The 23,894-nt window shown below is 37.0% G+C and overlaps 1 protein-coding gene across 33 annotated transcripts in view; it reads left to right on the top strand.

Annotated features, from left to right (window-relative positions):
- LOC134535104 (uncharacterized) overlaps positions 1-23,894 on the top strand; it is a 305,166-nt gene that overhangs the window by 225,890 nt on the left and 55,382 nt on the right. For 27 of the 33 annotated variants that reach the window (XM_063373992.1, XM_063374003.1, XM_063373999.1 and 24 more), the window contains one exon: positions 12,442-12,531. The exons of 3 other annotated variants lie outside the window; for them this stretch is intronic. In XM_063373992.1, the coding sequence (XP_063230062.1) occupies positions 12,442-12,531 (90 nt within the window). Of the gene's footprint in view, positions 1-4,257; positions 4,677-12,441; positions 12,532-17,286; positions 17,788-20,182; positions 21,134-22,341; positions 22,543-23,894 lie in introns of those variants that run through there. 3 more of the 33 variants (XM_063374007.1, XM_063373991.1, XM_063374017.1) reach the window with 3 other exon arrangements.

Below are 23,894 nucleotides of genomic sequence, written 5' to 3'. Positions count from 1 at the left end.
GAGAGAGCGCGAGAGAGAGAGAGAGAGCGCGAGAGAGAGAGAGAGAGCGCGAGAGAGAGAGAGAGCGCGAGAGAGAGAGAGAGAGCGCGAGATGAGAGAGAGAGAGCGCGAGAGAGAGAGAGAGCGCGAGAGAGAGAGAGAGCGCGAGAGAGAGAGAGAGCGCGATGAGAGAGAGAGAGAGAGCGCGAGAGAGAGAGCGCGAGAGCGAGAGAGAGGAGAGCGCGAGAGCGAGAGAGAGAGCGCGAGAGCGAGAGAGAGAGCGCGAGAGAGGAGAGAGAGAGCGCGAGAGAGAGAGAGAGAGCGCGAGAGCGAGAGAGAGAGCGCGAGAGCGAGAGAGAGAGGCGCGAGAGCGAGAGAGAGAGAGAGAGAGCGAGAGAGAGAGAGAGCGCGAGAGAGAGAGAGAGAGCGCGAGAGAGAGAGAGCGCGAGAGAGAGAGAGAGCGAGAGAGAGAGAGAGAGCGAGAGAGAGAGAGAGAGCGGAGAGAGAGAGAGCGCGAGAGCGAGAGAGAGAGAGAGAGAGCGAGAGAGAGAGGAGAGAGAGAGAGCGAGAGAGAGAGAGAGCGCGAGAGAGAGAGAGAGCGCGAGAGAGAGAGAGAGAGCGCGAGAGAGAGAGAGAGCGCGAGAGAGAGAGAGAGCGGAGAGAGAGAGCGAGAGAGAGAGAGAGCGAGAGAGAGAGCGAGAGCGAGAGAGAGAGAGAGCGAGAGAGAGAGAGAGCGCGAGGAGAGAGAGGAGAGAGCGCACGAGAGGAGAGAGAGAGCGCACGAGAGAGAGAGAGCGAGGAGAGAGAGAGAGAGCGAGAGAGAGAGAGAGAGCGAGAGAGAGAGAGAGAGCGAGAGCAACAAGCTCCTCCACAGCAGGAGTCGGCTCTCTGTCTCCTCCCCTTTCTCCTTCGCACATCCTTCGCTTCCTCTTCAGTTGTTGTTCGTCTTCTGGACGTGGTGGCAGAGTTCCTACTGCGGCCGCGTTCCAGCTTGTACCTGGCAGCCGAATGGAAATTCAGAAAGTTGACCGGCGACGGGGGGAGAAGACTCAATTGCATCTCTTTGCTCCTCGTAAGAAGAAAATAACTAATAAAGGAAGAAAACGCTGTATCGTTGGAAATAAGTAAGTACTGTTTATAATTATTTTAAACATAGCAATTAGAACCGTACAGATGTATTGCGCGCGAGTAAAAAGTGTCGGTATAACTTAATTAAACAACACACACACACACACACATTCACAACACATTCACACACATTCACACACACACACACCCACCCACCCACCCACCCACCAACCCGCAAAGGTTCACTTGTAATATCTAGATTCTCAATGAAAGTGCGCGTTTTAGAAACTCAATTCAAATGCTAACGTTTCAGTTTTTCATCTTTTTGCTTAATTAGTCCAGGCAATAATATAAAGTCTCATGTCTTCCCTAATTTTCTTCAATAAATTGAGTTGCTCGTCTGTCGTTAAGATGACGTAATGACATGTGTTTGCTCAAGGCCACAAATTAAATGGCTTGCAGTGAACATAAAAATAAATATTATTTCATAGTGAACATGTGTCCGGAAAAGGCCCCGCTAGTTATCTGCTGACTGGGAGACGAGTGATTGTCTGACAAACATGAATCCCCGTATTCGGAAATTGAACTTTGCATGCACTAGTGATTTAATCAAACGTAAACGGTTGAGGTATTTTCCTGAACATCAGGTAGATTGTTTTGAAAAAAAATACATAATCATTCAACAAATTTGTGTTGGATTTTACCTAGTGGGATACAGAAATATTTTTTTTGTCAGGAATTTTTAAAAGCAAACATTAAATATTTTCGGACGTGCGGTAGTATCTTAGTATATGGAAAAATAAAACACAATACAAGCAAATCCGTAAAGTTCCAATATTATATCATAACTATTTATCCCTTTTGTTTTTTTATAATTTTTTTTTCAAGATTCATTGGGTAATATTCCGTTGCGTCACCAGGTTTTCAAGCCGGTTTTAGCTGATGAAGTTTGTTTTCGCATTCTCTGACGCCCTTTTCATTTGAAACAAATTCTCAAAATGCTATAGATGGATTAATTTTTACAGTGGCGATGCGTGGTATTGTTTCCAGGGAATCAATGATCTACTATCATTGTACACGATGACTGAGTGACATACAACACATATAACCTCCGAGTAGTTGTGTGCTATAAAAAGTAATAAAGTACAACCACACACCGCTGTAACAGTATAGCATTGGTTGCTACACAAAAAAAAACAGTGCACGGTTCTCTAGATACTCAAGTCGGTTCATGTCTTTCTACCCCTGGAACACAACCACGCCTCGCCACTATTATTTCACTCTCAATAAGCCTGCTTATGATCTCTAGAGGAAGTTATAAATTCAATTTGAAGTTAAATTACCAGTAACAATTTAACTTATTATTTCAGGATGATGTTTTTAAAGAAAGACGATCCTAGGATAAACCTTCATGCACAGAAAGTTCACGCAAGATGGTTTTGGAAACAAATGTGACCAGCAATATTCCTCGCCAGCCAGAGATAGTTCATATGTCACTATAAAGGTAAGAAACATGTAGCCTAATAATTTAAATCTTTCATTATATTAAAAATATCATGTTTTTTGCGTGATTGTATCGTGACCAAAAAAATTCATAGTACATATTTCATTGTTCAGCTAACGAAACAGTAAGTAACGAATTATATTATTAATTTTTCTTAAACTAATTATGTTTATAAATTCTGACAAACACTCACACTGTTTTCTACACAGTATGTTCCTCAACTACAGGTACAAACACCGTAAGGTGAATCTCCGTGCAAAACAATAGATAATATACACGACACAATATCCTTAACTTAATATTAAGGGCGTCATAAGCATCGAATTTCAAACCTGCATTTACCAAAAAAAGTAATTGTGATAAAAAAAGAATGGTTGTCTGTAAAGTCGGTTTACGGACGATAGTTTAACGTGACGTCATAACAAAACCTTGATGAAATGATTGCGTATTTTTATGAATAAAATTGAATATTTTTTATTGAATTATCACTATTTTGTATGGATACAAAGGAGTGATATGAAATCTACAATTTAATTGATAAATTTACTTTTATTTGTACTCATTAATTCAAATATGTTTATTTCTTTAACGAACTGATTATTAACTATAACTTTTTGAATGAAAGTGATTGTTTAATTGGAATGTTCAATAGGCTCCATAAAATAGTATATTCCCTTGCACGTCGGTTAGGCGGTTCAACTTGATATTAAAATTTCTAAATATTTTTTAAATTCTCTTTTATGTTTCTTTTTGTTTATTGCTATTTATTTTGAAAAAATAACCGAAATAATCAATTAATAAAAAATAGTTAAATTAAAGTACTAAATTTAAAAGCTACTTTTGAAAAGCCCGCCTTAACCTATTTAATATAATAGTAGATTCATAGGCCAATCGAGTGGAAGAGAGATAGATGCGGCGCAAGCGTACAATGAGCGTAACGGGACAATGAGTCATCCTTTTTCGTGCGTGCAGCCGGCGTTCATCGATTTATTAGACATTGTCACGTCAAAAATAATATTTGCACTTATAGAAATTATTAAACTAATTTGGAACATTTTCTGTCATAGTTCCTAGTTTCGCATGTATTGAAGTTAAAGTGCGGTATGTATTATATTGCCATTTTTACTTTTGTGATTATAATATACTAATATGAAACAAGACTAAATACGATGAGTGAATCGCTGGAGTGTACATATATACATATGCGTAGCACTGTGGCTGTGGCTCGCATCGGTTATTGTGCGTCCGTGGTCTTGGGAAGGGCTAATCTTGACAAGGGGCCTTGCTGAGGGGGGGGGGGGGGAAGAAAGATAACACCTCGTGAATGGTGTGGAGAAGACGGTACGAAGGCGATAACTGACACATTTTTGTCTCCATTTTCTCTCTTCGCGGTCACACACACCCAAATGCAGTTGCCAGGCGCGAGCTGAGAACTTTCTGAACGCTCTTATGATTCTACTGTACCCTTGTGGTGAGCTGCAAATTGAAGAGGTTTTACTACCCTTTCGCATGCTGTTTAGGAAGTCGTGAACCCACAAGGATTAAGGTATTATATGAAAGAGCAATCCTTTCTAAACCCGGCTATCTATTCCAATTTCTAATAGTGTCCAATGAATTTAAGTTATTGCCACATTTCAAAATTAAGTGGAATTATCACCAAATCAGAACCTTCGAAATTTTTGTTCAGATATACGTATTCATAATTACAACAGCTTTGTAACGGCAGTTCGAATTATTTAATTTTCTCTTCCATTTTAGAGCATTTAGGAGGCTAAAAATCCTTATTGTCTGCGAGGCCTCGACTGTAACGGACGCGCGCGTAGTTCAGCTCCCCTCCATCAGCAGGCAGCACTCTCACTCCTCTTCCCCCACTCCAAGGCAGACTTACCCCTCCTTCGCCGATACTTCCTGTGACTCACACCCGCCCTTCACTCGCTATCTCCAGCTGTTTATCGTGTTCCTCGCCCTTCGCAAGTTCCTTGCCGGTAACACGCTAGTGCAAAGTGGAATACATGAAGCGTAATTCCAGATTCAGCAAGAAGGAGCAAAAGCGATCAACATTGATCCTCAGCGCAAAGAGAAGGGAAAGAACAGGTGCCAATCTGTTGGAGTACTGGAGAAAAAGGTAAGTGTGTGTGTTTGTTTTTTTAAATGCAATAATAATTATTTCAAAGGCTAGGGAACAGTGGCGGATCCAGGCAAGGGCGATACTGCCCAGGACTCTCTCTGCGTCCTTGGGGGCCCGCGCCACCAGACACTCAGCTGCTGGTTAACAGACTGGCGGAAATAATACCACTGTCGGTAACTTCAAACCAACAAACTGAGTAGACACTACTAGCGCTCAAGCTTGTAAAAATGAATCGGATAAATTATTGTTTATTTAGAATCTGTTCATGTCGATTTTAAGATGATGATGATGATGATGATGATGATGATGATGATGATGATGATGATGATGATGATGATGATGATGATGATGATGATGATGATGGGTTGGCATCCCGAGGGCTGGTTGGATCCCCGGGGAACTCCGGGTGGTGGAACCAAGAGACATCCGAGGCGGACTAGACGAGGTGATTCTGTGGTGGTTCACCATTGCCTTTCGTAGTATAGAGATCCTGAATCCAGAGAGCGACATTTAAATTTGTCATCCCTGGCCGGGAATCGAACCCAGGACCCAGGATCGGACAATTGTAAGATATTGAGTAAAAATGTAAACTTTTACATGCAAACGCTAATTTTGTCATTATTAAATTCGTTATTTTACATTCCATTAACTTTAATTTCTACCTTTCACGATTTTACATGCAAAAGCTAATTTTGTCGTTATTAAATTTGTTATTTTACATTCCATTAACTTTAATTTTGACTTTTCATGATTTTGAGCTAGGCTGTTGACGATGTTGCTTGAAAAAAATGTAATGTGTGCGTATTTTGTAATTATTACCATATTTAACTGTTTTCTAAGATGCTCATGGCAACATTTGTCATTTTTTTTTTAATTTGACTTTGTTTTGAATTGTTGGAATGTCCTCTTGTTTTAGAAAAAAAAAATTAAATATTATGGTCAGGGATGTATGCACACGTATTACAGACACAGCGGAATTAAAAATGAACAGAACGCGTTCATATTTTTAAGATAAGGTAACCTACCTAATAGAAGTTTAAACAACTTTACCACTCGCACAAATTCGTCAGATTTTGTCGGATCGCAATTTTGCAGGGAAACGGGTATCGGTTTCAATCGGGATTCAGTATACAAAATTTTTGAAACCTACATGGAAACGTAGTAATTGTCAAATGTCTATAGTAGCGTTTTTAAGATCTTGGGTAGTTTCTTTCTTAAACTGGTGGCAGTGTTGACCTATTGTTTAACACTTTAACACTTTTCCTCAGAAAACCCCATCCCTATGTTTAACTTCAAAAATTGTGGAGGAAAATGTAGGGCATACGGTAAGCGTAACACATTGTCGCTCTGTTCTCAAGGTTATAGCTTATGTTCAGCACTAAGCCTATCTGGTTGAAGCCTGTACACACGGATTTTAAGCCTATACACCTGGGTTTTAAGCCTATACACACAGGTATTTTTAATATGCACAAAAAAGTTTATTTGCATGAAAAAAGTAAAACATTGTCGCTAGTAAGTCACTTGTATTTTACGAAATGTTTTATGAAATAGGCTGTATCAGCAATACAATAATTTTGAGTAATTACAAACACTCACCAAAGTCGGACATGTCCCCGTTCACATGACAAAGAGAATTCCTACATGTGTGGGAACCAATGCTTCACCCATGCCCTTGATACATTTATTTTACGCATCACACTAACACGACACTATTCTACATGGTTGTTTATTTTGGGTACACGAAGGTGAGGACTGGGCGAGAGTGGAACGAGCTTGAGGGGAGGACACTGGATCTGGGAGGAGGGAAGGACTTACGAAGGAGGCTCCACAGAGGGGGGAGGAGTGAGGGTAGTTGGGGGGTGGGAATTCTTTGCCACCGGGCGGATGCCCAATTGCAGGTGTAAATTATTATTACAAGAAGAAATTACATGAAATAACTAATCCAAGCAGATATACCTATATGTATATTTTTATCACTACCATGAAGTTGTTGCTCACATGTTAGCTACACGAACATGTGAATGTAATTGCCCGAAACTTTTACATAGCGTCTAAGGCATAATTATAAGGCTTTATTTATTTTCTCGGCGAGAAATAACAGCTATGAGCCGACATGTAAATTCATTACACAGTGCTACCCTACCTTGAAGTATATTTTGACGAACGGAAAATAACGGGCTTATTTTAGTTCTTATATGAATAAAAATTGACGTTGCCTAATTACAGAAAGAGGTCAGAAACTCAAAACAGACCAAGTTTATGGCCCAAACGCTCAAGCACCTGACATGCCTGAAATGGAACTAGAAAAGAACAAGCAAAAGTTTTTGGCGAGCCTTAGTCTAAGCAATGAAAAACGTGAAGAACTTGAAAGGAAAACTAGACAGCAGAGTGAGTCACCAGAGTGGTTAGAGGAACGGCGGAAGAGAGTAACTGCATCTAACTTCGGAAGAATCTGCAAAATAAGGCCTATAACTAGCTGCCAAAACCTTGTCCGTGATCTACTTTATGGCATGGTTAGAAGTACGCAAGCCATTATGTATGGGCACTTTCATGAAGAACTCGCAATCAAGGCTGTAGAGCACATGACTGGAAAGGAGATACAGAAGTGTGGGCTATTTGTTGACGGTGAATACCAATACATATTAGCAACTCCTGATGGGTTAGTAACTGATGGTAAAGGAATTGTTGAAATCAAATGTCCTCAGCGGATCGAAAACATACACCCACGTCAAGCTTCTGAAGATGGAATTTTGGAGTTTTTGAAAGAGATAATCCACATTGAAATTAATAGAAAACATAATTATCACTATCAGGTCCAAGGACAGTTACGTGTGACCGGCAGGGAGTATTGTCTCTTTGGTATTTGGTCATCAAAGGGTGTCGAAAGTTTAGAGATCCGTAGAGACGACAATTTCTGGAACGAAGAAATGGAACCATACCGGTACTTGACAAAATTTTATACAGACTGTATATTACCAGAACTTGTTGATCCCAGCCACCCACACTCCATGCCAATCAGAGATCCAGTATGGATAACAAGAGCTCAAGCGAAGTCCACAACTATGAAAGACACGTGCTAAGTAAAAAACAGACTCATTCAGGCCAACAATGTACTAAGACAATGGGAGCAGAAACAAGACAAACATTTTGGCGCAAGTTTTCCATTTCACAATTAATTTCAGAATAAAAATAAATCCCTCTTTTAAATTGTCTACAACAAAGTTACAGTTGTCCTAAAAGTTATTTGAATGTGCAATATGTATAATTTTTATAATAAATCGTGTATCATAGACGACGTAATATCCCAATGGAGACAATATTTGCTCCATTGATACCTATTATCAGTACTGTTAAGAAATTATTTTTTCTACCTCTCTATATGTGTGAAACAGCAGTTTTGATTTCTATGCAAAATTGTTTACAGTTTGAAGTGTTGCTTGTATGCTTAAAACAATTAATATTTTTGTTAACAAATTTCCAGATTTAAAGTGTTTTACCATAAATGTTGTGGCCATATTCGCAATCAGAAGTATAGTGAAAAACAAAGCCATGGACAAGCATCATCCTAAAACGATTCAGATTTCAATTTCTATTAGATAATTTATGAAATTTTTACCTTGGCACGATGGTATATTGCGCTAGCTTCTGAATACGAATGTCAAATTTATTATAAAAACTAACATGATAACAAAAATCTTGCGCAAGCATCTCAGGAAGTTAGGTTTGTAATCATATTTGGCATGATGATGTAAAATTGCTTTCATAATTTAGCTATCGATATGAATGAATTACTCCTGTTAATGACTTTTTTAAGGGTTAAATGTATAGTTCGTACAGTTATCTTAAATTATCTAAAACTCTAATCAAATCATTTAATATTCTTAAAAAGTTATCAGATTCAAAGTAAATACTATGAGAGCCTATAATTATTATTACTAACTTAATTTTTAAAAATTACAAACAATGTACAAGAAAGAAGGAAATCAGTTTGAAAAAAAATACTATGATTGCATGGTAAATAATTGTAAATAAAAATGATTATGTAATTAAAAAGGGAGCTTATTAAATAAAAAATACCTTTCAATACAATAATCAATACAGTATATATATATAATATGCGTGTGTGTGCTTGCCTTAGCTTTTATGTTTGCTTTATGTACCTGAGATTATTCTCATTGCAAGTTCTATTAAATGTACATATATTGAACAATTACATATTGGAAAAGCAAAAAATTTCAGGCGCTAACGTGTTTTATTTTACAATTTTTTCCCTACACCAAACCGTAAAACTACTGAAAAATAATTACTGTATATACTCACAAGCAAACATGCTCGCTCACACGAAATAAAATTGTTGTAAATAAACTGTACCTATATATAAAATGTATGACTTCACGTAAATATTGGTAACTAATGTACTAAGAAAAAGCATGAGTGCCTTAAAGTAAAGAACATGTTGTAATTATTGATGCTACACAACTATTCAAGCATATATATTGAATTATCACTAGTATAGTGTGTACTGATTTGTTGCTGCCATTTATGACTTGATTTAAATATTAGTTCCGCCTGCAGATCTCTTTCACAGTCCTCGACCATAAAAAGATCTGAACAAACATATGAAGTATCATAATTGAATTTTTCTTGTCGTTTGCAGCGTTGCACCCTTTGGCTTCTGGAAACAATTTATTTAGGGAATTTGTAATATATGAGGTGGCTGAATTCGTCGTGCACATAAATATGAAACTATAAATACACGTGTCATGTGATCGCCTGTCAGTATGTCCAGTTTTGTCGGAACACAAAAATATATTTGTGAAAGCGCGTGCGTCTTGACTGGTGGGACGGGACAGGGGCAGTGTTCAGGCGGTAGAATCATGGAGCTAATATAACTAGACCATTATTGACAACTGCTTTAAAGACCCATTTTTACAATATATATTTATTAAATTATGCATTTTCTTTAGAAAGGGAAAAATTAATAACTTTTTTAATGTATAAAATTTCTATTATTTTAACAACCTGCCAATCATCAACGACCGCTTCATGCCAATTAGTGAAAATGTAGCACTGAACCCCCTGGAGATAATAAGTCACCGATGCACCATATGCATGAAGACCCTTCATTGCCTTAAAGGTCAGTTACCTTTTGTGTTGGAGGTCCTGGGTCAAGGTCAAACAACGGCTGGATGAATATAAATGATTCTTTGGTGAGTAGTATGTTACTAACTGGTCAAGGATTTACTCATCTGAGAGACATAACATCTAATTTAGAAATATGTATGAACTGTAACATACATGAGCAGATCTGTAAACTATGTAAGCTTTCCAAATTAATTTAAAATAGACTTGAAGAAAAGTCTGATGCAAAAAATTTCCGCTATTTTTCAACGCTTGCATTGCAATAGCGGCGAGGTGGCTTGGTTGTGAAGTCGGTGGCCACTGATCTGGAGTACTGGCAAGCCTTTGAACATTTTGGCATTGTTGTGGTCTGTCAGATATTCTTTTTGTTGTGAAAAATTGCCACTGAAACACAGAGCACACACCCAGCTTATAATCATTGAGTGTTTTCATTCTATTAGAATGTTTGGTGAGAAATAAGCATAAAAAAATGTTTGTTGTAACTGCAATAATTATTAAAAACAATTTTTGTTTTTTAAGTCTTAACAACTGTTTTTGTTGAATTTTTCACAATATTAGCAACAGGGTTATGTATGTGTGTAAAATAAATATCAACTGTGGTGTTGCACAGTAAGAGCAAACTGGCTGAATACGGCCTGTATGTGATGAAATAATAATGGAGTTATGTGTTAACACTGACCGACACTTGAACCTGATTAGTGGCCTTCCTGATAATCCGGGGTGCCTGACTCCTGGAGGATTCTGCCGGCTCCCAGAGCACCATTGCGAAGTAGCGTAACTAGGACGCCATTGTTCTCGCAGCTTCGAGCGTAAAGTCGGGGATTCTGTTGGCGCGACACTTGGGTATGACGACGCCGACCTGCAGCGTGGGAGTGGCAGAGGTGCTGGTGGCGATACCGGATAGTCCTCGTGCACTGAAGTGCCCCTTGGCGAGCTATAGTGGGCGACGAGCGACGGCGCGAGGCGGTGTGTGGTAAGAAACCAGCAGCAGGGAGAGCCACTGTCAAGCCGAGCTCCGACGGGAAGGGTAAATAGTGGACTCATCAATGTGTATTTGATTTTTCGACGGTCATTTAGTATGTTGTAGTGTAAGAAATAGTGTAATTATTAGTTAATAAATAAAACTGTATTTGATTAATTTTGCTAGCCTCCCGACCCTGTATTCCCACACTTGTAACAATATTAAGGTGCAGGAGATGCTAATGCTAGTAACTAACATTAAGTATGTTTTATTTTTATTTAATATGTATTTTAATAATAAATTTATAAATTTGGTTTCATGTGTTTTTTTTGTAGTTCACATTCTGTAAAAAAATGCTTTTATCATAATTCACCAGTATTTTTGCAAAGTTATCAACTAACATAGTTTTATTTCATCACACATCTTCTGTAGTTTTGATTAATATAATTTAATATATAATTCTGATCTTGGTTATATAACTTTGTGTGGCATACCATTCAGGCATGTCTAATTTTTTGTAAAGTGTTCATGATTTACGTTAAATAAATTTATATGTTTACTTTTTAACTAAATTGTTTCCATGGATAAAAAGATTGTTTTTCTCACTTCTAGAAAAATTGAAATTTAATATGAATCTTCTTATATGCAGTGCAGAGAAAGCTTGTCGAACTCTGGCTTCAACCAAAACCCAATCCGAGAGGCAAACTGTACTAAAGCTCTCTCCCCTCCTACCCTCCTACCTCCTGTTGACAGTGTTTGCACTCACGGAGAAAATGTATTCGGTACCAACATTCCAGCTTCTGTGGGTTGAGATATATAGCTCCTAGATCTTGTAGTGGTAATTGAGCAGCGTAGCAGTTCCTGTGGATGCTGTCCGCTGACTGCTTCTAAACACCGTTCATGATTGGCGCTGGAAACTCTGACCTGCTGCCTTCCAGTATGTCGTCTAACGGCGCGCAGATGATAATATGCCGTTTAAGATGGCTTGAAAATGTCTGATTATGAATGGCATTTAAGCGCTGTTGCACTGGTCCATACAAGTTTCGTTTCATTGTTCGTTTTTACCATGTATTTTTTTTTACAGTTGAAACTGGTGTTTTTTTTTTTTTGCAGGCGCATCTTTGCCTCTGCTCTATAAGTTTGGGTGTGAAACAGGCATACGTCATATATGTTACATCCCAGATACATTTCATGAATTGTAACTTGGTTTTACTGCAACTTTGTAATTATTCTGTAGCATTGCAGAAATCTGTGAAAGTATTTGTGTCAACGTATTTTTCGAAACACATTACATTTTTCTCACTCATATCATATGGTTAGTAGAATATGTTTCACCATGAATCGCAGGCCTTCGCAACCATTTTATGAAGTTGCTTGGTTTGTAGCTTCAAGACACATTGAAAGTGAAGTATACAGACATTTCGGTTTGACATTGCAGTAGTTGTATTCAGGACAGCAGTCTCCTACTGAAGATAAAGATTGAAATGTCGACCGAAAGTACGGTGAACCCTTTTGTCTTCGACGCGGCTAATTGAGAGTCAAATGTTTCAACAATGTTAATTTGTGTTATCAGCTGTGTGTTACTGGAGCAGCCTCTCTTGCTTGTGTGACGTGTGTGACGTGTGTGACGTGTGTGACGTGGCGTGTGTGTGGTTGCAGATGCAGGCAGAGGGAGCTGCAGGCAGCTGGCCTAGCCTCCACCGAGGAGGGCGCGCCGTCCACATCCGGCGCAGAGCAGTCTGGTGGCGGGTGAGTGCACCATCACAGTACTGCCCTCCTAAGCAAGGAAGCCTTAACTCCAATAAACCAAATGCTACAGGAAAGCAAAAAGAACATTGTTTCTTGGCCAGACTATACTAATTTATATTTTCACAATTTATTACATTTATATGTAATCCTTAGTATGTAAAAGTATTATGATATGGTTTTTAAACATATTTTATATACAGAATGTATTAAAAATGGAGTTAAGGTGTTCATACCTAGAAAAAATGGTTATACAGTTATGTACTTTTAAGGAAGAAAACCTTATCTCCAACAAAGCTTATTGTCTCACTAACAGAACGAAAAAGAAATCTAAATTTACTGTGAACATGTGTAAGCAGCAATACAATTACATTAACAATACAAATAAAAAAATTAATTTAAATGTATGCAATATTAACAACTAATACTGGAGTTTGTTAGCAATCATTTCTAGCAACAACTTCAGCAAACAAACTATTAATTACAGCATGCTGCACAGTCATTGCAATGTGATATAAACTCTAAAGTTATTATATAAGAACTAACTGTGTTATGTACATTTCTCATCCATTACTTATCGTCAGATATACACAGATCTGGAACATTGTTTACGGGCAGGTCTTTCCAAAATTGTCTGCGACTCTCTGGCATGAGTGGTACAAGTTTTTTCAATATATCTTGTTTTTTTCTCTGGGCAGACACCTCTTGCAGATGTTTTGAATGTTGTTGGTTTCAAAGCAGTGGACAGGCCTTTCTTGGTCATGAAGTCAAGGTTTCTTGTTGGGGAAAATTCTTCATAACATGACATATTGTAGATTGTTGTTTCCTTTTTCTGCCTTGATGTATACTATGTCACTTAAAAAAGGACGGTTTAGTTTGTGAAATGAAACACAGGATGGCCAGTCAGCAAAGTTGTCATACCTCATACATTTGACTTCAGTTTTTCCAGAGTTAGCCTTTGCAACAGTCTTGAAAATCCTTGAATTCATACACCTTACCATGGTGGTATAGGGATTGCTCTACTTGGTGGTGGAAAGAATCAGCAGCCATATTCATATGGCCTGGATCAAAGAAATACAACTCAATTACGTGTGTGAATACATACTCACTCATAATTGACAATATGCACAAGATACGTAAGTAAGCAGCACCAATTCTTATTCTGTCCGGAGCAGTTGTCCAGCCATAAAACTACATGGTGTATGTCTCTGCAGTGTAGGAATAAAGCATTGAATGCACTATGTCCTCTTTTTTTTTCCTGCCAGATATGCCTTCATGCCATATGACAGCTAGAGGTTTCAAAGATTTTTGTTTGCCACCAACAGAAACAAAACTCTCATTGAATGCAATGATGCACTTTGTAAACATTGCAGACTTAAAACCTTCCATTCTTGATAACATAATCAGCTGTAAAATAAACTTTGTTCAGACATGAATCTTCGTCTCCATGATTTCTACTCAGTTCTGGCTGCGTTACTTTGGTCAATGTGGTGTTACCATTCTGTACATTGTTCACAGTCTAGTACCAAATTATCTTTGCTATGGTCTGAATTATGGTTATTAAATGCCTCACATGCATCACATTTTTCATTGTCAAGGTTAGCAAATGATATATTCATTTCTTTGACAACAGATCTATATAGATCATACAAACACTTCATGTCAGGGAGAGAAGCAACTTATACTTTTCATTTACATTTATGTCACTTGGAAGATATCGCCTATTGGGTGCATGGGAGTGATGGTAATGGGCGATGGAAGGGTTGTATGATTCAATGTGATCCTTCAAGACCTTTCTATCAACCTTGGTTGGAGGTATACCTTTTCCCCTCCCATCTGGTGAAATGTTGGTGGGGTCATTCTCCACACACAAAACATTGTGTAAAACAGTATCATGATTTTTTTGTGTAGCCTAACATGGTTAAGAAGAAAGACTTACACACTTGAACTTGCTCTCCATTTCCATCTGTAAGGTAATAGTATTTGAATGCAAACCTACATCGTCTTGAAGACTCACTTCCCCACCTTCGTTTAATAGGTACCTTGCCTAGTTGTTGATATTAGGATAAAATGCCTTCGATCAGTCCAGCTCTTCTTGGTATATATCTCATTAATAGCAACTCGTCTTGATTTAGGAATACGTGCTGTACACTTGAGACGGCATGCATCGCAAGGAGGTGTAAAGGGTGCTTATCACTATAATTCTCTATGCTTATTGCATGTTTTTCTTTCTTTGAAAGCTGTTGTTTTTTCTTTCGTTGATGCTGTTTGCCTTTCTTGGTAAGTTGAAGTACTTGGTCACTTTGATTGTTCCCATCTACTTCTTCGTCGAACTGTCTTAATTCCACATTACTAGTTCCATGTTCCACTACATCATTTTCTTTAACTGAATTCTCAGAATCTTTTTCATTGTTATCTAAATTGTCCAGCAGTCTTTCTCTGTCCAAACCTTGTCTTCCTTTCTCATTAACTTCAAATTCTTGCTCGACTTTGTCTTGCATATGTCTATGTCATGTTCTTCTTCAATACACTTGCTTGAAATATTAGTGATTTTCATAGGCGATAATTCAGTTAGAGTATAATTATTATCATTGTCTGCATTCTCAGGATCTTGACTAGGACATAGACCTACATGTACAAATGAAGCATTAGGGCTACACAAAAAATCACTGTCATCACTTGTGTTGTTTCGCTCTAGCAAACTACAAATATACCTTCCTCTTGAAAGTGTTTTATGTGTGTCACTTATTCACAATATTATTACTTGATATCTTCAATTAAATTATTTCACATCACTGAATCTAAATTATTTTGACTTACATTGTTGCACTTTGGGTATATCTGATGGATAAATAAACCACAAACATGACAATAAACAGTACTCAATGTTGACAACGAAAGTATCAACAAGGCCATTCCATAGACTCATATGTACCAACGCAGTGGCACATAATATTGTCTGCAGATTTTGTGTTCCACACAGTGCTGCCATCTCTGTCCTGGAGAAATATTTTAATAATTACTCCCGAACAGAGATGGCAGCACAGAGGCCAAAAGAGTCTCTACAAGTAACAATTACATGTTTTCCAAAAAATATGATGTGGCGAATCTTTATTTAAAGTGTAAATGACAAGAGACTCACTTTTAATTTACTTAGAAGCACCTAAGGCATCGTGTACACCTTTGTCAACTATTGAAAAGCGTAAGAAAGAAAGCCTTAAGTACAAATACTGGTGCACTTAAGGCTTTCTTCCTTCAAATAGTCAACATAAGGCCATCTTCCTTAGTTTTGCCCTAACTTTTGGACATATAGCTTCTTTCACTAGCGATTTTAAACCGGCAAAGATTCGTTATGACACTTGTTTTTGTAGCGTAGAAAGGTGTATTCTGTTCCAAAGCTTCAGAATATGTATATATAAAAAAAAGGAGTTAAGGCTTTCTTTCTTAGGAGGGCAGAGTAGCAGTCCTCTTTCTCTTGGCAGCTTGTGAAGGCCTGTTCCCAGGGGCATTATGCTGGATATCATACACGTCTCATCCGCGTCACGAACGACTGTTTCTTGTTACACACGCACCAAACATACGACAGCCATCAACAGGGTGGCCGGCAACAATAGGTACCAGTAGGTCGTGCGCACAAGATTTGAAAGCCATGTTTTCGAACCTACTGATTCACAACAGTGCATAGGATAGTCGTATGCATATGGGAGAGGTCGTGCGCATAGAAGGGAAATTGTGTGTGTGTGTGTATATATATATGTGTGTGTGTGTGTGTGTGTGTGTATATATATATATATATATATATATATATATGTATGTATGTATGTATGTATAATTTCTGTTACGGACGCATGGCGCAACAATTAATGAAAGAGTTCAGAAAAGGCAGCTATTTTGGCGGGACTAGAGAATGGTTTATATTTATCAATCATATTGTGGTAAGAAATTGTCGAGGTATTACGATGCGCAGGTGTAATTCCTGCTTTAAAAATTAATTAGAGATTATTATAGGTCACTAGCAGAAATTGTAAATAAATAAATGTGTCGTGTTTGTAATGGTTAACAAAAAAATTTATACAACCCTTATTTGTTAATATGTTGAAACATTTTGCTAATAATTTGGTAGTTAATATAGTTACTTACACTGGCAACATATGTCGGATACATCGTGAAATTTGATTGGCTTAAATTAACAGTAAGATTTAAGTTGCTAACCGTCTTCACACGGGTGGTGTTTTTTTAATTGGGAACCCAGTCTTATGGGTGGGGGGGGGGGGGGGGGGGGGGAGGCGCGCTGTCACGTCGGTGGCCTAGGTTCCTCGATTATTCTGTCGATTCAGATACTGCTCGCTCGCCGATAGGAACAAACATGTTTTACCGAGAAGTGTTTTAAATGTTATTCTGAGCACTTAAAAAGAGTACCTATAGCATGAGTCAAAACTGCTGTCTCACTAGTTATTTTATAGATAACTTTTCATTTATGCATGACATCCAAAATTTTAAATGCATAAGTTTTCTTTAGTATTTTTCGTGAAGGCTATCACAGATAAAATTGGTTCAGAGTGCTGCATTATTGAGAAAATAATTATTTTCTTTATTATACTGAATACATGTTATGACAAACTCGACACTTTTAAATGCAAAGACGTATAAATACTGCTCATATTGTAGGCTAAGAGGTAAAACAAGTTTTACGGATTACTTAGATAATATTTTGTGTGTTTCGTTACCATGGTAATTTACTTAGCTACTATTAAAACAAACTGTTCCGCGCGCCGCAATGTTAAACACAGTTCTGTTCTCGCTCACTAGAATGCGCGGGGAGTGTTGTTGACGGAACGGCGGTCCAGAAGGTAGCCGACGACACTACAGTGTTGCCGCGTTGCCGCCCGGTTCCTTCGCCTTTCTGTTCGCGGCTGGCGAGAAGAGAACGAATTAGTATTTGGACGTAAGATTTTAGCGTATTTAAACGTTGTATAAGAATTATCGTAGTGTGTGGTATGTGAAGTCACTAATTTTGCGATTTATTTTATTTATTAGAAAAAAATGTTATTCGCTTTTCACATAGGTAGTTTTGAAGTGCAGTTAGCGTAAGAAATGTTAAGATCGTACTACAATGGGGCGAAGAAAACAAACCTATTATCGCAAAAAGACCACCAAGAAGGCCCTCGCAAGGCAACGGTATTTGAATAAAAAACAGAATGCCAGTTTCAAACATGTTGAATCCGAGAGAAATGGAACACAAGCCTCTGAAGTTTCAAAGTAAGTTTACATAAGTACTGTGTTTACTTTATATATATATATATATATAGTCTGCCCCATTGATATTGAGAAAATTCTTCATTATGCAAGGGATAAGGGATATGTGTGTAAAACGTACTTGTACATGCATGTTCTATGTTATTCTTATGTTGAATTAGGTTGCAATCCGTTTCCGTTCTTAAGGGGAATGGAAAGGCAAAATATCATGGGTATGACTGGAATCGAAAATCAAGGATAAAATCTTAACTACTCATCGGCATCATTTGCGGATTGTTTTGCCAACTTTATAATGTAATTACAGAGGTTTGTGTGTACAGCAGTAGTCAATACAATGTATAGTTTTTTTTAGAAAAAAACAAAATAACTTTATAAATAAATAAAGGATATAAAACACGAAATAAAATGTCATTTTTAAATTGTGCAATACAATATTATCTAGATCTATATAGTAATCAAAATAAAAAAAGCCTGATCGCTGAATATTAAATGAATTTTATCCAATTATAGTCTGCCATACAACATTTATGTAAGAAAATACACGCTCGTTGAGAAATTACGTACAATTCAGCGCTATACAGTTCTAAATTATTAATTTTTATTAATTTTTAACAAAATTTTTTTTATTAAATGCAATTTTACGTCCGCAAGTCTTTATTTTCGAAAAGTATTTTCACGAGTTTTGTTCCCTCCATCTGGTGGCGCCTCACAGCAGCTACCGCTGGAACTGTTACGCCCGCGCTGTTCACTGTTGCCAACTTATTCTGCTTTTACAAAATCCACAAGTTCTAAACATTGAGATTAAACGTGTACGGAAGAAATGGGTAATAAAAGTAAGCTTCGCTTGAGTGCCCTTCTAGTATGTACAGGAGGCAACCAAATAAATAAATAAATAAAAAAAAAGAAAAGGAAGTGTCCGCAGTTAGCGCGAGATTACAAACGAGGGTGAGTACATTTTTAAAGTATGTATTTACACAAATACAAAAATCCATGTTAACCAATGAAGCATTTTTACTTACAAAAAATGTTGTGACCGCTTTAATTTTTTTTTTAATGTTTTGGTTACTATCGTATCGTATCGTATCGTATCGTATCGTATGCCGCACTTACGGTTCCTTCTCTATTTAGAAATAAAAACACGAAGAACGTAACGAAAGATTATATTTCGGCCTATTAGTTTGTTGTTTATTCACAGATTTTTTAAATGTCACTTAAGAATGTACGTTAATGTATATAGAAAATATCGTGTTTTTAACCAGAGTAAGGCCTAATACGAACGAAGTCAGTACTTGTGTAGGAAAATGCGGAAAACGAAAAGTTTTGTGCAACAAGGTGTTGTGTAGCAGTAAGTTGTTTTGTGAAAGCGTTATAAATTGCTTTGATTGTGGTATAAAAATTATCTGTATAAAAATTCCTCCCCACATTCAGTAATTTATTTATATTTTTCTCCTAATTATATGTATGTATTCAGTGAATTTAGCTGATAAGTAAAGCTTAGATCTGCTTTATGAACAGGCAAAGGTTCGAATCACGTTGCTAGTTTTTTTTGTATCGTTTTAGTTTTCCAAATTGTAATTTATTAGACTATCCTTTTATTTTTACTTCGAACTCTGTATGCAAGAAACTGAAATGAGATTCAGTATTCACGTCTTACTTGTGTTATGAGATTATGTCATTATGTCATATACAGGAACAACAACAATGTAAAATGAGTAGGTCGTCTCTTAAAGGAGTGCTGATAACGTACGAAGGAAACCATCATCAAACGAGGAATTCATTACTGCATTTCCTCCATTGTGGCTACATTTGCTATGTAGGGATGCATGTATTCGGATAGGCACTGCTCATGTGAGTTCAGGGGGTTCATTCTAAGTTACTCTGAAATGAGTTCCAGATCGTAAAATGACGATAAATGGAAGATTTTAAGTGTTTGGTGTTGTGAGTTACGTGTTGCATGTCTCGATTCCCGCCTAGCGGCTTGCAAGCGTGATGGCAACAGTTTCTTTTAAACGGGATATTCTCGCATTTACTAGTTACTCACCTCTTACATTATTTTTAAAGTAATTTTAAATACCTTTATGATTTTTTTTAACTACCGGTTATTCCATTATGTATATAATATAGAGTATTACAATTAGTTTTATCTTTTAAATCATGTTAGGTACAGCGGCAGAGTGGGTTAAGTGGAGTTATAACCACTACTAAAATATTTTGAGAGTCAAATCTCTCCATATACTCTATTTTTTTTCTTCGAAATTACGTAGATTTCATTTTTGTTCAAACTATTAGACTTAAGGTACCTAGAATATTAAGTTTTAACCTTAACTTGCATAGCTTTATCATCATAATATTGTTTAGTGATATTATTTCCGTATTTATTTTTTAAATTAGTATTTTCAAACTTATATTTAAAAAAAAACATATTATATAGTCAATAATAGAAAATCATGTGCAGCAGCCCAAATGTTCAGTATTGTAACCTAGCATTTAATAGTAGGCTAATTGAACTGAAACGAGGATACTTTGGTTGGTTGTGTATTTTGTACAAACATTTCATCCCTTTATTTTCCAACCATTGGTTGTTTAAATATAATTTTATATCTGTCAAATATGACTGTGCTTGTAACAGATCTAGCAAGTGGAAGGGGACAATGGATGTCAGTAATTTTGAGAAATATGCATAACGGGCCACTGGCTGGAAGCAGATATTGATTAAAACTGAAATGCTGTGACACTCCATTTCATAGCATTAACAAGATTTATTCTATTTTTTGTCTTTTATGCTATCATAAGTTTTTGATGTCGATTCCGATATACTGTATTCGACAGCAGTATTTACAAACAAGTAATTGAAACGTCAATTCTCGCGTACCCCAAGTTCAGGCGTATTAGGCCCTTGGCCACTGGAATGCTTTTCCGATGCTAACACATCTGTGGGTGGTTTACAGAAACATCGGGCAGGAATGAGTAAAGAGTTCAGCTGTGCTCCGTAGGATAGCGCTTCAGTCGCACGCCCATCGGCTACGTCATTTACTGCCTCCCTCGAGCCTTCCTCCCCCCGATCTTCCCCGTTCACACACAGACGTCTAGTTCTTCCTCCGCCTACACGCCACCGCTGATAATCTTTTCAGTCCACCTCTTCATTGTTGCCAAATAGCAGACGGAGCGAGTGTTTGGCTTGTAGTCTTCGGCGCGGTTCGTTTTCTGTGAAAATGCCAAAGTGGCGCCAAGGTGTTACAAAAGGGCGAAAACGTTCTAAACGCTCTTTATTAGCCAAGAAAATTAAATGTATCAAAAGCAAGAAGCAGTTGGCAAATTTGGAACTTACAACAACAGTGAAAAAACCTGAGTGAGTAAAAGAAACACATGTTTTTTAAAAACATTATTAAAAATGGGCAAAGGTTTCAGGAATATTGTATTTAATACTTTTTGTAGGCTGGAAGGACAAGAAACACATTTCCTTTTAGTATTGACTACGTATCTTAAAATTATTTTATCCGCGAGTAGGGTTACCAGACGTCCGGCAAAAGGAGGAAATGTCCTCCTTTTTATGTATTTTTTGCGTCCGGCCGGATTTTCCTTAATGCTCCAAAATGTCCGGCTTTTTTATAAAGTGAGATAATTCCTGCAGTTACACTCTGAGTAAAGCGCGCGGTGCGCACTAATGCGCTGTCCGCAGAGTCACCCCACTATATAAGTAGTTCAATGACAGCTTGACAGGTAGCAGCACATGCAGAAGCACGTGTTTTTAATATGCTGTATACGCGTAGTTTGTTTGATTCTTTATACTGTAACTGTATTAAATTCCAAAACATTGTAAAATATCGTACTCCATTGTAATTAATTCATGGCTTTTTAAAAAAATATATTGTCCTCCTTTTTAGTGAAATGTCCTCCTTTTGCGAGGTGAATGTCCTCCTTTTGTGTTATCAGTGTCTGGTAACCATATCCGCGAGCTAATAAGCAGGGGCATGCATTTTTCACGAAACAATGTGAACACTCATTAGACCACAATAAGGTATGCCCAGTTGCCGACGCTAGCTGTTTCTTCCTTGAAGTGTCCGTCTGCAAGAGAAGCCATTGTTACCTTACCTGGCCAGGTCATTCAGGACGCGTTTACTTCGCACGGAATGGCCGTGAATCATGCACTAATAGCAAACTTGTGCCTGAACGAAACTGAAAAAATTACCAAACATAAACAATGCCACAGCTTTTTTTAAAAAAAACTTTTAAGCTTTCTTCGAAATATTTTCACGAAAAATGCATGCATTTAATGTGACAAGTATATTAACACAAGTTTAACAAGTCTATATTTTATATTACAATGAATGAATCATTAGCTAAAGCCACTCGAAAATAATGACTGATACCCAATTTTTAACATTGGTTACTTACTTAAATGAGTGATTTAGTATTTCATTTCATAGTATAACACTGCATTTTAATTTTTATTTAGGAATAAAACATTTACTAAAAACTTAGTCTTAAAGGTATCTATTAAATATTTTGTTCACAAGAACTTGATAAATGAAAATAAATAATAAATAACTTTTCCAGTATTCTAGGCATAAATGAACATCACCAAGAAAACGAACATGAAGCTACAGAAACATGTATTACTGAACAGCTCCCAGTGGAAGATGACTTAGACACCGTGACTCATTTGACAGGTGTACAGAGAACATACTCAAAGAGTGCACCTGTTACTTGTACACAGCGTCAAGCACAAGTTCCGTTAGAGGATAATCTGGAATCAAGGTAACCTTTGCGTGCACACTTATCTTGAGTTTATGAAGTACGGTACCTACTTACAAAATTGAATTTTCTGTAATAAAAACCTGTTTGTTTAGTTAATTTACGCACATGTATCTATTTATTTATTTATTATTTTCAGCGATGAATAATTACCTCCACTTGTTATTGAAACCGAAAATAAACGTGCAACGTTTGAAATTGAAGGCCGCCGATTAGTAGATATTATGCATTTTATCAGGGAATATGATTAAATTGCAAACCACAAGTCTGTGTGTACAGGGGGGGAAGTACATTTTGGAAAGGGAACTTCGGATTGGCTTGATAACCAAGTTACGTTTTCAGTGCGAAATGTGTAATAAAACTAGATTAATTACTACTGTGTCTGAAGAAAGCGAAAAAACTTTAAACACAGCATTTGTATGGGGTGCTATAGCCACTGGAATAGGCCACAGTCAAGCAGAGGAGTTTTTCTCGGTCATTGATGTTCCGAGTTAGGCGCAAAACATTTCATGAAGCACGAGAAAAGGGTAGAAAAGGTGTGTAATATTTTTGACGTGACAACGTCTAATAAATCGATGAACGCCGGCTGCACGCACGAAAAAGTGTCCCACTACGCATGCGTGGCATCTCTCTTCCACTCGATTGGAACAACCATCGATTTGACTTTTCAATCATATTTTTGTCGTTTGAATTATTAATATTATGTAATTTAACGATCGTCCACCGATTTTCAGCACAATCGGTACGGTTATTTAAAAGTAATGTTGAAAATTCAAATACGTTTTGAACCAACAATGGTGTTTTACAGTTAAACATAATAATTCAAATTACACCCGGGATCTTTTGCACAATGTTTTAAAAAATATTGTAACACATTATAAATAATTTTGGTGTATTTGTGATGCGTATTTGTTATAAAATCATGTTAATATTATTCCCCTACCGTGAACAAAATTTTTATAAGCATATATATAACATATGAAACTATATTATCTTAGTATGGCCTCGTGGGGTAGTGGTTAACGTACCCGACTCTTGATCTAAAGGTTATCGGTTGGAAACCCGGCTGCTGCGAATTTTTTTTTTTTGTACTTGTAAAAATAAATACGGCGCACGCAACATTTCAAAAGTAATAAATATATTTGAATTAATGAATGCAAATAAAAGTAATTTTATTAATTCAATTGCACATTTCATTTCACTCCTTTGTATCCATAAAAAATAGTGATAATTCAATAAAAATGATTCAATTTTATTCATAAAAAAATGCAGAGGTAGATTTTATCATGCAAAAGATAGAAAAATTTAAAAAAAATTCTTCCTCAAAGAATATAATATTTTTAATGCCTAAATGG

This window comes from Bacillus rossius, chromosome 8 (assembly GCF_032445375.1).
Source record: "Bacillus rossius redtenbacheri isolate Brsri chromosome 8, Brsri_v3, whole genome shotgun sequence".
Classification (NCBI taxonomy): domain Eukaryota; kingdom Metazoa; phylum Arthropoda; class Insecta; order Phasmatodea; family Bacillidae; genus Bacillus; species Bacillus rossius.
The sequence above is the reverse complement of the archived record's forward strand: the minus strand, read 5'-3'. Positions and strand labels throughout refer to the sequence as shown.